This window comes from Mirounga leonina, unplaced genomic scaffold, assembly GCF_011800145.1.
Source record: "Mirounga leonina isolate KUSES-001 unplaced genomic scaffold, KU_Mleo_1.0 Mir_126, whole genome shotgun sequence".
Taxonomy (NCBI): Eukaryota; Metazoa; Chordata; class Mammalia; order Carnivora; family Phocidae; genus Mirounga; species Mirounga leonina.
The window spans coordinates 32,775,277-32,788,965 of NW_023270314.1; the positions used below are offsets into that span (position 1 = coordinate 32,775,277).

The window sequence follows — 13,689 nt, forward strand, 5'->3', positions numbered from 1 at the left end:
ACCAACTCTCTCATGTTATTCCAATCATACAGCAAAGGTGAGATGGGGTAATTTATAATGCATTTAATCAGGGCGCCTCAGTGGCTCAATTGGTTAAGCGACTGTCTTCGGCTCAGATCAAGATCCTGGAGTCCCAGGATCGAGTCCTGCAGCATTGGGCTCCCTGCTCAGCGGGGAGTCTGCTTCTCCCTCTGACCCACTCCCCTCCCACGCTCTCTTTCTCTCATTCTCTCTCTCTCAAATAAATCTTTTTAAAAATGTATTTAATCATTTGTGTTCCTGATAACATGCAATTTCCAATTTGCAAGAGTCACCATTTTTGTTTGGGACAATTCCCTTTACAAATTATAAATCATGAGGCGGTTTCATGCAGTTAATTCAAAAGCCACAAAACTGTAATATTTATGCCTCATAAAAATAAAATTAACCAACAAAGTAGATTAAATTATGTGCTCATAGATTGATCACTCTTCCTCATTCATGCTTTAATTGGGCAATAAGGTACTGTCCTTCCGGAGTCTACTAGGGAAGAGATTTTCCATAATAAAATAAGTGAGGGAAGACTCACAAGTTAATGAAATGAAAGGGGCAATGAAGGAATAGTGGCATTCTGTTCAATATTTTTACTTGGCATTTCATTGGAGAATTAACAAAAAGGAAGCTGTTTAACTGATCCCACAAAATGATTATTTTGTAAACCATTCCAATTTCTGTAACAAGAATTTCTGTGCTTGCAATTAACAATCCCCCCCCCCACATACACACCACCACCACCATCACCACCACCCACGACAAGCTTGCACCTGCAAACTGTTAAAGATTTAAATATGGCCCCTTAAAAAATTTAATTATGTATTAATGCTGGTTATTTAGGAACAAGGATGGAAACATTTATCACATTCCAGGCCAATAAGAACAATGTTTGTGCTGGCATTAAATTTTGGATTCTTTTCCATAATGCTGTATGGCTGTCAGTTCCCAAGCACCCTGCTGTACATTCTTTGTTGCAAATAGACACAGTGGGAGCTGGAGGGACGACAACATCTGACAGGAGGGAGTCAGGAAAAGTGTCAAAGGGGAGGTAATGCTTGAACTTGGAGGTAAAGGAAAAAAGAGAAATCAACCAAGTTAACAAGAAGGGGCTTGAGCATGATGCATGAGGAGGGGTGCATATGCAAAGACACAGAGGCATGAGAGAACCCAGCAGGTGTGAGGACCTGCAAATAATTCTAAAAGTGTGGCATGTCAAGAGACCAGGTTTGAAGTCAGGCAGGAGTAGATCATCAAGAGCTTTGGATATCAATCAAAGGAGTATACATTTTATTTTGCAGGTAATAGGAGCCATCTAGCCATATAGAAAAATTATTCCAGTAGCAAAAATCCAGAATTAACTGAAGAAGGACAGAACTATTAGGAGCAAATGATTACCATTTTGTGAATGAAGGAAGACATAATGGCCATGAAGGGAGATGAAGAGAGAGAGAAGAAGACAAGTTTGGAGTTCATTAGAAAATTCAATCCAGAATCCAGTTATCTTTCTACTTATCACCAAGATTTGCAAAAGGTTATCATTCCTTCTCTAATACCCCATATAATTTCATAGATTTTTAGTAAGAAAAAAAAAGAAAATTGCCAAATAGAAGTGATAAATCTAACTATGTTATAGAATCTTTCCTATAGTAAGTAAAAATAAATAAATAAGACATACCTTGGCACTATCTCAAAATAATTTGTACTCAACATACTACTTGAAATCCGAGTGATTTTTTCAGGGCTGAATTATTTATACCAACAGGAGAATTAAAAAGTAAGCCACCAATGAAATGTGATTTTAGTATAAAACATAAGATTTTATAATAAAATAACTTAACATTAAGTGTAGAAACCAAATGATCTGCCCTTATTATTAATAATACCATGACTTTGACCATATGATTCTCAATCTCAATATAAGTAGATAACTTTTCTCCAAACTGGGTATTTTGTCTAAAGTTTGCCTTACCTTTCTACACTGAGCAAATTTCCTGAATGGATCACAAACACAACTAGTCATTGCTTATAATAGGCACCTAGCATTTTGTCTGCCAGCACTCCTGAACCATTTTTGGAAACTGACCCTCTCCCACTCAGCCCCCACCCTTAACCTCTCCCATCTTTATGAATGTCATGCACAACACCATGCTTGTTCAGTGTTTGGTGGATGGCCCGACTAACACCCAGTTCCTAGATACCCTCTCTGTCAAGACCTGTCTCTGCACTTTACTTGGGCACTCATAAAGGCCACACTGTAGTTGGGAATCACCACTGAAGAATGGCTGTCCTTCATTACAACATGGCATCTCAGTACATCCATAAATCCTTTCCCTTTTCTTAATTCCATTTCACTTGTGCAGTTTTACCCGATCTTCCAATCCATGCCCGCTCCTCCCAGACCATCAATCTTCCTTACCTCCTTTCCATGCCCAGCCAGGCCCCATTTTAATCAAAAGAATAACTTTCTTATTAGAACCCTCCATTTATTTTCCATCCTTTGTTTCCAATACAGCAAGCCTGGGCAGTCCCCACACAGATGAATCTCCCTCGAATTCTGTTCCAGGTGACTGAGCTCTCATAAAGAAAACTGCTCAGCAGTTCAGACTGGTATCATTCAATTTACAGTGGCTAACCCCAACAGCCCTCCATGATCGTCAGTAACCCTTCTGTTTGTCCCTAGTCAGCTAGCATCTACACTCCATAGGGTTGCTCTTCCAAACCTTAGCCACTTTCTTAAACCCCTTGCATCCTCCAATCCTTCCACCTTTATCTTTAGCTCTTCTTTCTTCAAAGTGAAATACAGATCATCAGATCACCATTTACCTCTCTACTCCTCCACCCCAAGGTACCTATTAGAATACAAACCTTTATCTCTTTCATGACAATTTCTGAGGAACCGGGGTGTCTCCACCTGTCCTCGCTAAGGCCATCATTTCTATCTGTATCCTAAGTCATAAATAAAGCAGAGAGGGGGCACCTGGGTGGCTCAGTCAGTTAAGCATCTGCCTTTGGCTCCTCAGGTCATGATCTTAGGGTCCTAGGATGGAGCCCCTTGTCGTGTCAGGCTCCCTGCTCAGAAGGAAGTCTGCTTCTCCCTCTCCCTCTGCCCCCTTCCCACCACTCGTGTGCACGCTCTCTCTCTGCTTTCTCTCTCTCTGTCAAATAAATAAAATCTTTTAAAAAAATAAAATAAAATAAATAAAGCAGAGAAGCCTTCAGAGATCTCTCCATGTATTTATCTTCATTTCAGTCTAGCTCTTTCCCCCAAGTGTCAAGCAGATAAATTAATCTCACTCCTCAACCCCAGCACCACCACCATCAACAACAAAATCTTTCCTTGGTCCTTCTTACATTTTTAGCTACTTCCCATCTCCTTTCATTTCCTCACCAAACTTCTTGAAACTATGTATATATATAAAAAATATAAAATATGTACATTTTATAAATTTATGTAATAGAAACAGATGACCATAGTTTGAGATTGAGAAGAATATATAAGTAATACTATGTGTGTATATCTATCTTTTAATTTGTTTTTTCCTTAAGCCATTGCCATCTGTTTCTAACCAAGCTTCTAGAGTGAAAATATCCACACTGTGTCACCTATGATCTTATAATTACTAAATTCAATGTTTTATTACTAAGTTCTCTTTCTAATTGGCCCAGCAGCATTTAAAACTTTCTTTCCCGCCCCACCCCCCCACCCCCAGCATTTATCATCTCTTTGCATATTATACATTAATTTGTTTAGTGTCTTTCTCTCTCCTGCAGGATGTAAGTTGTTAGGAGGGCGTAGACCCTGCTTTTTATTTAAAGGACTTTTTTTTTTTAAAGATTTTATTTATTTATTTGACAGAGATATAGAGAGAGAACAAGTAGGCAGAGTGGCAGGCAGAGGCAGAGGGAGAAGCAGACTCCCCGCTGAGCGGGGAGCCCGACGCAGGACTCGATCCCAGGACCCTGGGATCATGAGCTGAGCCAAAGGCAGACGCTTAATGGACTGAGCCACCCAGGCGCCCCTAAAGGACTTTTTTGGGGGGGGGCTGCTTTTCACATTTTATTGGCTCAGGGGAAGGGCCTCCTCCATGTCACCAGGGGTGCTCACAAGTTCTTCAGCCACTCCAAGCTTGGGCCCTGGGGGTCCTGGGGGTGGCTGGACACGTCAGCCATGTTCCCATCATCTTGGAGGGGCACTGGATAGTTGTAGGGCGTGGCCTGGTTGATCATGGTGGCGTATTTGGTGAAGGGGCTGAGGGTGGGCAGAATTAGAGTGAGGCCCCCTATGGTGAAGGACACGACCAGCACCGGCTCCCTAGCGCAGGCATCCTTGAGGAAGGTGGCGAGTCTCCTGGCCATCTTGGTCGCAGCGGCCTAAAGGACTTTTTTTTTAAGGTTTATTTATTTGTCAGAGAGAGAGAAAGAGAGCACAAGCAGGGGGAGCAGCAGGCAGAGGGAGAAGCAGGCTCCCCGCTGAGCAAGGAGCCTGATGCGGACTGGATCCTAGGACCCCGGGATCTTGACCTGAGCCGAAGGCAGACACTTAACCAACTGAATCACCCAGGCATCCCTAGACCCTGGTTTTTGATTCACTCTCTAGAATAGTTCCTGGCATATAATAAGTGATCAATGAATATTTGTTGGGTAAATATCACCCATGTCCTGACAAAATCAATTAGGCGAAAGGTGGAAAACACACTCAACCTGGGTCAACATCAGTCTCTTTTCCGAGAGTCTAAACTTTGGGACCAAGAGAGTCAAGCCAGTCTCTCTGAGCAGATGTAAACTGATCTTCAGTGTGAACAGAGAATAAAACAGATACGTTAGAGAAACTGGGACAAAGAAGATCCTGATAGAATTCAAGTCCCAGGTTCCATTTATCCCAATTATCAGAATGAATTCTATCCTTGGTCTCTATGAAATATCCCAGTATCCTAGTAAATTACCTTTTTTAGCTTAAACTAATAGTGTCTTTGTCTATTGCATACTACCAACGGATTCTGCACTAATCGTTCTGTGGTTGAACAGGCTCAAAATAAACATCCTAAAGCCATTGTTCAAAAAAAAAGAGGGTAAAAAGTCAGAGTTACCACTCTAATTCCCAGAATGAACAACATATGTAAATATATGAACCATGGTTAAGTTACTTTAATGAAAATATGGTGTGACATGAAGGCAAACTCTTTATGATAATATAGGGAAAAGAGCTATTTTCAGGTCTTCTCTAAATAAGATTACACACACATTAATTTTAGGTCTAAAGCCATTTTTTGAAAATAAGTTTAGTACTAATTTTACCTCATAATTTTCCTTAGGCCATAGAAAAGTACACCATTGAACAGAGACTAGCGGAAGAACCTAGCTCCAACAGTGCAATGCAAATTAAGGCTAGAGGGCAAACTAAAATGCATCCTAAATTGGCATTTAGAAATAACAGAGCTCTATCTTAAAGAACAGAGTTCAATAATTATCAACATTACATTTCATGGGTACTTACCAAACAAACGTTGATGGAACAGAAATTTGCCAGCTATTAGTCCTATGAGAATGGCCAGTAGCCATAGAAGCACCTTCAGAATCCTCCAGCCAACTCCTCTAGGGTATTTATTTGTTACAAACGAAAAACAGTTTCCAACAACAATAACATTGGCTTCTGTTTGGCTATGAGAAACTGGGTCCTCCGCAAATATTAAGAAGTTAAAGAAGATCACCAAGTAAGCCACAATCATGCGAGACCAGGGATGCTGGAAATAATAACGAAAGTCTTTACCCATCCTTCAAAACTTCAATTCCGTTGTTGACCTGTAGAAGAAAAGATACATAGGGTGAGAGCAGAAAACCAAATAGTCTTCCTCCACCTTTATCTGTTCAGATTTATAACAGCTCAAGAAAGAGGTATTTAGAAAAGATGCTACCGGCACCTACTTATGGCACCAAGACAAGTCTGAGATCGAGAAAAGTAAATATTGTCTTTCAACGCCATCCAGTCATACCTCTGACCACATGGAGATGCGGGGTAGAAGGAGAACAAAAGAGCAGGGGCAGAAGGGAAATGCAAACACTGTCCAAAATCGGGGTGATGACTGAGATGACCTGTAGAGGTCACCTCCAGAGGAAATGCAGAGCAAAAAAGCAACACAATACTTTTCCTCTTTTAAATAACTATTTTTAGGTTACAATCATAATAGAGAGTCACTTAAAAATGAAAGCAATGGGGGCGCCTGGGTGGCTCAGTCGGTTAAGCGGCTGCCTTCGGCTCAGGTCATGATCCCAGGGTCCTGGGATGAAGTCCCACATGGGCTCCCTGCTCGGCGGAAGGCCTGCTTCTCCCTCTCCTCTCCCCCTGCTTGTGTTCCCTCTCTCGCTGTCTCTCTCTCTCTGTCAAATAAATAAATAAAATCTTAAAAAAAAAAAAAATGAAAGCAATGTAGGAGTAAACTGAGCACATATTAACAAAATATAAACATCCTCTTCTGCCCATATCCTTCTCCTCAGAGTTAGGATCCCCTAATAATTTGGTGGGTATACTCTCAGACCATCTTCTGTACATTGTGAATGGACTTTTATAAAAATGTTCATAGTCCAATCGTCAAGTAGCCTCAACATAGACTATGTTTTAGGAAATAGCTAAATCTAGGGTACAGTAGTTGCTTACATGCAGGAGCAATTGGACAATTCTGCTTGTGTGAAGTGAGGAAAAGAGGAAGATTTCACAGAGAAGGACATACTCAAGTTCAGGGTTGAAGGATTAGTAGGAATTTTTTTTCCCCAGTGAAGAAGGGAAGAATGCTCAGTCTTGGCATTTGGAAAGGCACAGAGGCATTGCAAAATACATAATATGCCTCCAGCTGTGGGTCCTAACCTGGATGTGCATTCAGAGTACAGAGCTTTTTTAAAATGCTGATGTCCAGACCCACCTCCAAAGTCTTGCTCAGCTCCTCTTTCCTCTTTGGAAGCCAGCCTTCCTACCAAGAACACAAGCCTGCGTGAAGTCCACCAAGCCTGTGACTGGTTGTTATTAAGTCTATCCAATTCTGACATTCAGTTTTGGTGAACCCCTTTGGTACTCAGACGAAGCTATATTTCTTTGTTTGCAGCCACAAAGCTGAATAAAAGCTGAGATTTAAAAAATAACAATAAGAGTGGTAATTGCATTGAAATCTGCCAATTCTTTTTTCTTCTTTCTCAATTTGTTTAGAACTAGGAGGGGAAAAAAGGACCCTTACATAGCCTACAGCATGTGACATCCAGGTTCTGTGTTGGATGTCTATGTGAATCATTATCGCATTTTCACCATAACAACCCTCTGAAATACTATCATCATCATTCCCATCATTTTATTTCACAGGGAGGGAACTGAGGCTCACACAGATTATGTAACTTGCCCAAAGTCAGCCAGCAGGAGAGCTCTGATCTGAGCTTCTGAAGTCAGCCAGCCCAGTCAACTCCAGGAATTTTCCTTGCCTTAGAAGGCAGACCCAGGGCCCAGCCCCAGGGATGTCATCCTTTGACTGCTTCTGCAGACATATTCTTCTCTAGAGATGATTATATTAACTCTACAGTGTATACTTCTACAACCCAGGGAAGAAATATGTAAGTGAAAGAACTCTTCACTAATCCCAAGCACTTTGAAAAACTGATAAATTTCCCATTGATAAATATTCTCATTTTACACATGGCTAAAAGCACAAAGATCAAGCCACAAGCCTGAAGTAACTCTAAGCCAATGGAAGACCTGAGAATGGGCTCCAAGGCTCCCAAGTCCCTGTTCAATAGTCTAGGGTGGTGAATATCAATTAAACCCACAATCTAAGTTAATGAAGACTTGTTGTCACTATTTTAGAAAAGCAATGTAAACACACAAAGGACGGGCAGTGTAACTCAGCAAAATGAAGAGTCGCTGTGCCTTGGATTCATAAACCTTCTAAGCAATTTCAAGTCCCTTGTGATCTTTGTGAATACTCTGAAATACCTGTCCCCAGGGGCTGTAGCTCAGATAGCTCAGGAATGGTGACTTTAGAAAGATTTTTTTTCCTAATGTGAGGTTCATCACCTAATACAGCAGTAGTTCGTTCTCAAGCCAAAGACAGTAAAGTGGTGAAGAACAAAAATGAGCATCATGCATTTTCATGATATTCAGTATACAAGGATGCCAGAATGGGTTGTCAATTTGGTTTCATGCAACATTTTTAGAAATGTCTAAAGACCACTACCACAACAGAATACATAGAAATCACCTCAAGGGCAATGAGTCGAAGCAAGGAATCATTTCTAGATGCCTATCAGATAGGATAGGAGTATCATTTAAGAAGTTAACAGGTTTCAGGGTGCCTGGGTGGTTAAGTGCCTGACTCTTGATTTCAGCTCAGGTCAAGATCTCAGAGTGGTGAGATCGAGCCCCCTCCCAGCTCTCCCACCCCCCACCCCAGCTCCGGTTGAAATGTGCGGTCAGCCCAGAGTCTGCTTAAGATTCTCTCTCCCTCTGCCCCCCTTCCCCAAGTGCACTCTCTCTCTCTCCCTAAAAAAAAAAAAGAAAAGAAAAAGAAAAAGTTAACAGGTTTCTATGTTGCTTCTCTTACAAGTGGGCAATTCTGGCTTGACTGCCCACCGCCTCCCTTCCCCCCACCCACACTCAAGCAAGTCGGCAGGATTTAGAACATTGAATATATAAGGCCTTGATTGTTTTTTTAATAAATGCTTTGTGGAGGGTTAGCATATACTTATTTTACTATTGCTATTTTTAACTTTAGAATGTTGTTTTGTGGGCTATGTAATGCCCACACGCCCAAACTGATTTAGAACATTCAAAAAATTTTGGAGACAGCTGTTCGTCTTCAGTATTCCTATTTTTCAAGAGAGACAACTACAGTGTTGAGCAACAATCCTGCCCTTGTATAGATCTGAATTCCCACAGGAATCTATGAATGCTACCATCACCCCCATGTTACATAGAAGTAAACAAAGTTGCTGCTTATTTAATTCACGTATCCGGTAAGTGGAAGAACCAGCATTTGAATCCAAATTCATTCCTAGCCCTTGATCTCTCTAATCTATCACAAAGCTAGAAATGTTTCTTCCAATAAAACCTTTCCCATCGGGTTTATAGCTTATTCTTTATTTCTACTAACAGATTCAGTGACTTAGATACTCGCTGAATTATTGGTCTTTCTATTTTATGCCACACGTGGCTGATATTTATTCTTGTTTCATATGCCAAAGCTGCAGGGTTATCTTCCAGGGGGTCCCAAATTTCAAGCCCACATAATAATTTGAATAAAACTTCTACCTATCCCCATTTCCTGATTTCACCCACAAAGTCACCCGAAGCCTGCCAGGTCATCTCGGCCTTTGGTACCAGGTATCCAGAGCACCAAAACTGTTTTCACCTCTGTAGTTCACATGAAGCAATATGATCATTCAGTGACTCTCATGTTAATAATCCAGGATTGAGCTTGTTCAAATGGACTATGCACAGTGGATATAATCTGCAAACCCTTTTAATTTTTTTAAATTCAATTCTGCCACCATAGCTGAGTTTTTATCTTAAATAAATGTGATTTCTCTTCACGCTTAGTATATGACAGTAAAATTATGGGCTTATGTGTATGTCTCCTTCACTAGGTCATAAGGTGCTCAGGGAAGGGCTGTTCACTTCCAGGCCACAGCACAGGGCCAGGCTCAAAGTGGGCAATCAATGAACATCTACTGGATGCGGTGAGTGCCACACTCAGAAAGAAAAGCCTCCTTGTTGTTCAGGCGAGATGAGAAGGCAGAGCAACCTGCCATTAGCTTCCACTAACAGAGGAAAGGAGAAAAGCACTGGGACCCCAAAACGACCACACTGACTCCGCCAGCAGCCGCGATGTGCTCCCACCCGACATCTCATTTCGGCATACCTTCTGCGTTATCACCATTATCGCTAGAGCTAACATCTACTGAGTATTTACCACATACCAGACACTATGCTCAGGAGCTTTTCGAATTGTATTAAATTGCATAGCAGTCCAATGAAGAAAATACTCTTATTTTACCAATTTTGAAACTGAGACCTGGGGCTTAGTAACTTGTACCGAATAACAAAAGTTGTCTATGCCAGGGCCAGGATTCAAATCCAAGCCATGAAGCCTTAACACTCTACACCACACCTTCCCATACATAGACAAATTCCAAAATCTGGCCCATTACATGTCGGTTAGAAAGTTCCTGAGAATAAAGCTGTCTGATATAAAAGATGCGCAGTGCTTGAGGATGAACGAGTCTACTAATACTATTCCAGTGGACCTTGCAAGCATGATCAGAAAGAATGGGTCATGTGACTGATGACAGGATTGCTTGAGTTTTGTTCTTCTTCTCTGAGCATCAGCGTAAGTAGTTGAGTTGATCTGATTGTTCTTATGCAATGCATTACTGATGCTCACTCTGTGATTTTCCAACTATGCCTTCAGACAGCACTGCATCTGAGACCTAGATTAATCCACCCATCCACTTCGCTCTTGTAAGTAATGACATCATTATGTAGATGTTGCTACCAATATTTTGGAAGCCTCTGCTTTTCCACATTATAGCAATGATTGAAGAAGGTGGTAATGACAGGCTGGAATTTTACACAAATCCACAGGTCATCAGTCATGGTTTCTAACTCTAGAAGGACTAATATTTATAGTAGATATTAGGGATCCCACACATTTTACTACAAGTCTTGCATGTCAGCTGATACAAAAGGCTCAGAATGGACAGGAATGCAAAGGAAGAAGGAGAAAGAGGTAAGGCTACTCCAGTCAGGAGGACACTGAGCAAAGACAAAGGAGAGACCTTCTGGTAGAGAGGTGCATCTGTAGTTCTGGGTGGCTGGCACACAGAGCCTTTGAGGTATCTTGAGAGAGGTCATGATAATTTGGGGCCAATTCAAGGAAGATCATGCAAAAGTGTTGTTCTGTATTTTACTGAATAGAGAATAGAGAATGAAAAGTTTCAGAACTGAAGAGTGATACAACCGATTGGAACAGAGTTTGGGAAAGATTTCTCTGTCAGCTTAGAAAATGAAAAATTGGTATGAGGCATAATGAACGTGGGGAAACTAAGTTTATAGGCAACTTCAACAGTTTAAGTAAAAGATAATCAGGTCCTAGACTCCGGCAACATAGATGCCCTAATAAATGTTGTAAAAATTTGACTGAAGCAGAGGACCCTCCCTGCCTTCATTACTTATGAGGGCCTTTACAAATAAAGGAAAACACTGAAGGCTTTCAGGAGGGTGAATTCCATTTTTCTCAGCAGGGACCCTGGCTCAGGCAACAGTTCTCACATAATGGCAAATACGCTCAAGATGGAGTATATCACCTACATTTTTAAAAATTTATGGATGCATATGGAAAGTCCTTGATGAACTAATACACTAAGCAAAAGACACTATCACCAGCCAAGCAGAGCATGCTGAATGCACAGTTCTGCTAATGGAGGTCTCAACATTTAGGAAGACCTAACCAGTTACCACAAATAGATCATTTCCATTGTGGAGCACTATCCTAAGATAAAAAAATAATCTCTCTAAATTTTTTGAAGCTCCTTAGTATTTATGTCTGAAAATTCACCTGTAACCTCTCTTAGCTCTTATTTAAAGGGTTTTTTAAAGATGACTATGCCAAGTGCATGGACTTTATTTCCAGCATCTTGAATCCAATTTCTTGAAAAAGAATTTTTAAAATTCTTCCTGTACTTCACTTTTTGTGGGATGCACTTAGTGACACATACAGCTGTACTTTGGGCAGTTTTGGGCTGTATTTGCACAAGACAAAGTTAAAGTCTATTTTCGTCAATTACCTAGTTCTACTATAGTATTATTATACACTATATGTAAAGTTCTTTGCAGTTCACAGAACACTTCTTACAATCATTTCATTTAATCTCAAGGATAATCGCTTTTAATTTTTTTAAAAGATTTTCTTTGAGAGAGAGAAAGAGAATGAGCAGTGGGGAGGGGCAGAGGGAGAGAAAGAAAGAGAGAAGCAGACTCCCTACTGAGCAGGAAGCCTGATGCGGGGCTTGATCCCAGGACCCAGAGATCATGACCTGAGCCAAATGCAGACACTTAACCAACTGAGCTACCCAGGCACTTGGGATAACTGCTTTTAAAATTCAAGGTCAAAAGGGCAGACACAGTTTTAAACTGTTTAATATTATTTCCTTAAAAGATAAATAAAGATAGCCGCCTATATTTATATCACATTTTACCTTAGTGTTTTTAGTGGGCAAAATCACACCATTAGAACAATATTAGAATGATTCAAAGGAATCAGGAACATCTGTTTTTCAGAAGGCAGCCTAGTGTAGTGGGAGGAACATGGTCCAGTTCTACCCGACTGCGACTTACCAGCTCTGTGATCTTGGGCAAAGCCCTAACCTCTCTGAGATTCCATTTCTTCACCAGTAAAATCCCAATAAAAGTACTTCCCTCAGAGCACTGTAGTGAAGACTGGAGATTTCATTGTAAAGTGCCTGCTCACTTCCAGGTACTTCCTACCGCGAAGGCCATTTAAAATACAAGTGAGTCATGGTCATTCCCATTAAAAATGAGCATGAAAGTAATATCAACTATACATTACATTGACTGGAAGATTTTATATGTTATTCTCAGAGTTAAAGGATTTTTAATACAACTGTACAAGGTAAAGGATGAATGCTGTCCTTATTTTACAAATATTGAAAATAAGGCTCAGAAAGCTTAAGCTACCTATCCAAATTCATATTTAGAAGGTGATGAAGTCCAGATTTGTTAATTCCATGATAACATTCATCATTCATTTGTTCAATATTTACCAATTACTTATTTGTGCCAGGCACCGGCTTATGCATGAGGGTTATTAACGGACAACACCCTTGTTGTCTGCCATCTTACCGTCTCATTGAGGGAAAGAGACATTAAGCAGAAAAAAAACCAGGATCGATAATATTTTAGAAAAGTGTAAGTTGATGGAGAAAGTTAATAGGGAATGTCAGGAGGGAGGTAAGTTGGAAGAGGCCCCACTATAAGGGGACATTTGAAAAGAGACCTGAAAGAAGGGAGGGAGGCAAGCAGATATCTGGGAAACAGTGATCCAAACACAGAGAACAAAACCTTGCAAAGACCTGTGCTGAGTGCATGATTAGTGAATTTAAGGAACAGCAAAGAAACTATTATGACTGGATAGGGGTGGGTGCAGACCTCATCAGGTCTGCCAGGGAGCATCCCATTGTGCTGTGGCCTGTCAGGATCTGGCCTTAAGGCCATCGTATGCATGTGGGCTTTCACCCGGTGTGAGATGGGAAGCAGGAGAGTGGCCCTTGTGGCTTACAGGTCAGAGGGGCCACTCTGTCTAATGGTTGGAAATGTATGAACGTCTAGAAAGATTTAAAAGGAAGAGCTGAGATGTGCCTGGGTGGCTCAGTTGGTTAAGCGTCTGCCTTCAGCTCAGGTCATGATCCCAGGGTCCTGGGATGGAGCCCCATGTCTTTGAGCAGGGAGCCTGCTTCTCCCTTTCCCTGTGCCTCTCCCCCTGCTTGTGCACACTCTCTCTGACAAATAAATAAATAAAATCTTTTAAATACATAAATAAAGGAAGAGCTGACAAGAGTTACGTGATGGAGTGGATGTGGACATGGCCTGGCAAAAGCCAGAATGGA

General features: G+C 41.0%; 2 protein-coding genes across 3 annotated transcripts in view; both read right to left on the reverse strand.

The window, feature by feature from the left end:
- Positions 1–13,689, reverse strand: part of TMEM117 (transmembrane protein 117) — a 499,951-nt gene that overhangs the window by 451,269 nt on the left and 34,993 nt on the right. For both annotated transcript variants that reach the window (XM_035002830.1, XM_035002829.1), the window contains exon 6: positions 5,528–5,832. In XM_035002830.1, coding sequence (XP_034858721.1) covers positions 5,528–5,804 — 277 coding nt within the window. In that variant the 5' untranslated portion in view covers positions 5,805–5,832. The remainder of the gene's footprint in view (positions 1–5,527; positions 5,833–13,689) is intronic.
- On the reverse strand, positions 4,048–4,389 carry LOC118008941 (NADH dehydrogenase [ubiquinone] 1 alpha subcomplex subunit 3-like). The gene has a single exon (XM_035002834.1). The coding sequence runs from the start codon at positions 4,387–4,389 to the stop codon at positions 4,135–4,137; it is 255 nt and encodes an 84-aa protein (XP_034858725.1). The 3' UTR covers positions 4,048–4,134.

Bases quoted from the DNA above. Each gene is read 5' to 3' on its own strand.
- LOC118008941 (XM_035002834.1), bottom strand. From the start codon at position 4,389: ATGGCCAGGAGACTCGCCACCTTCCTCAAGGATGCCTGCGCTAGGGAG.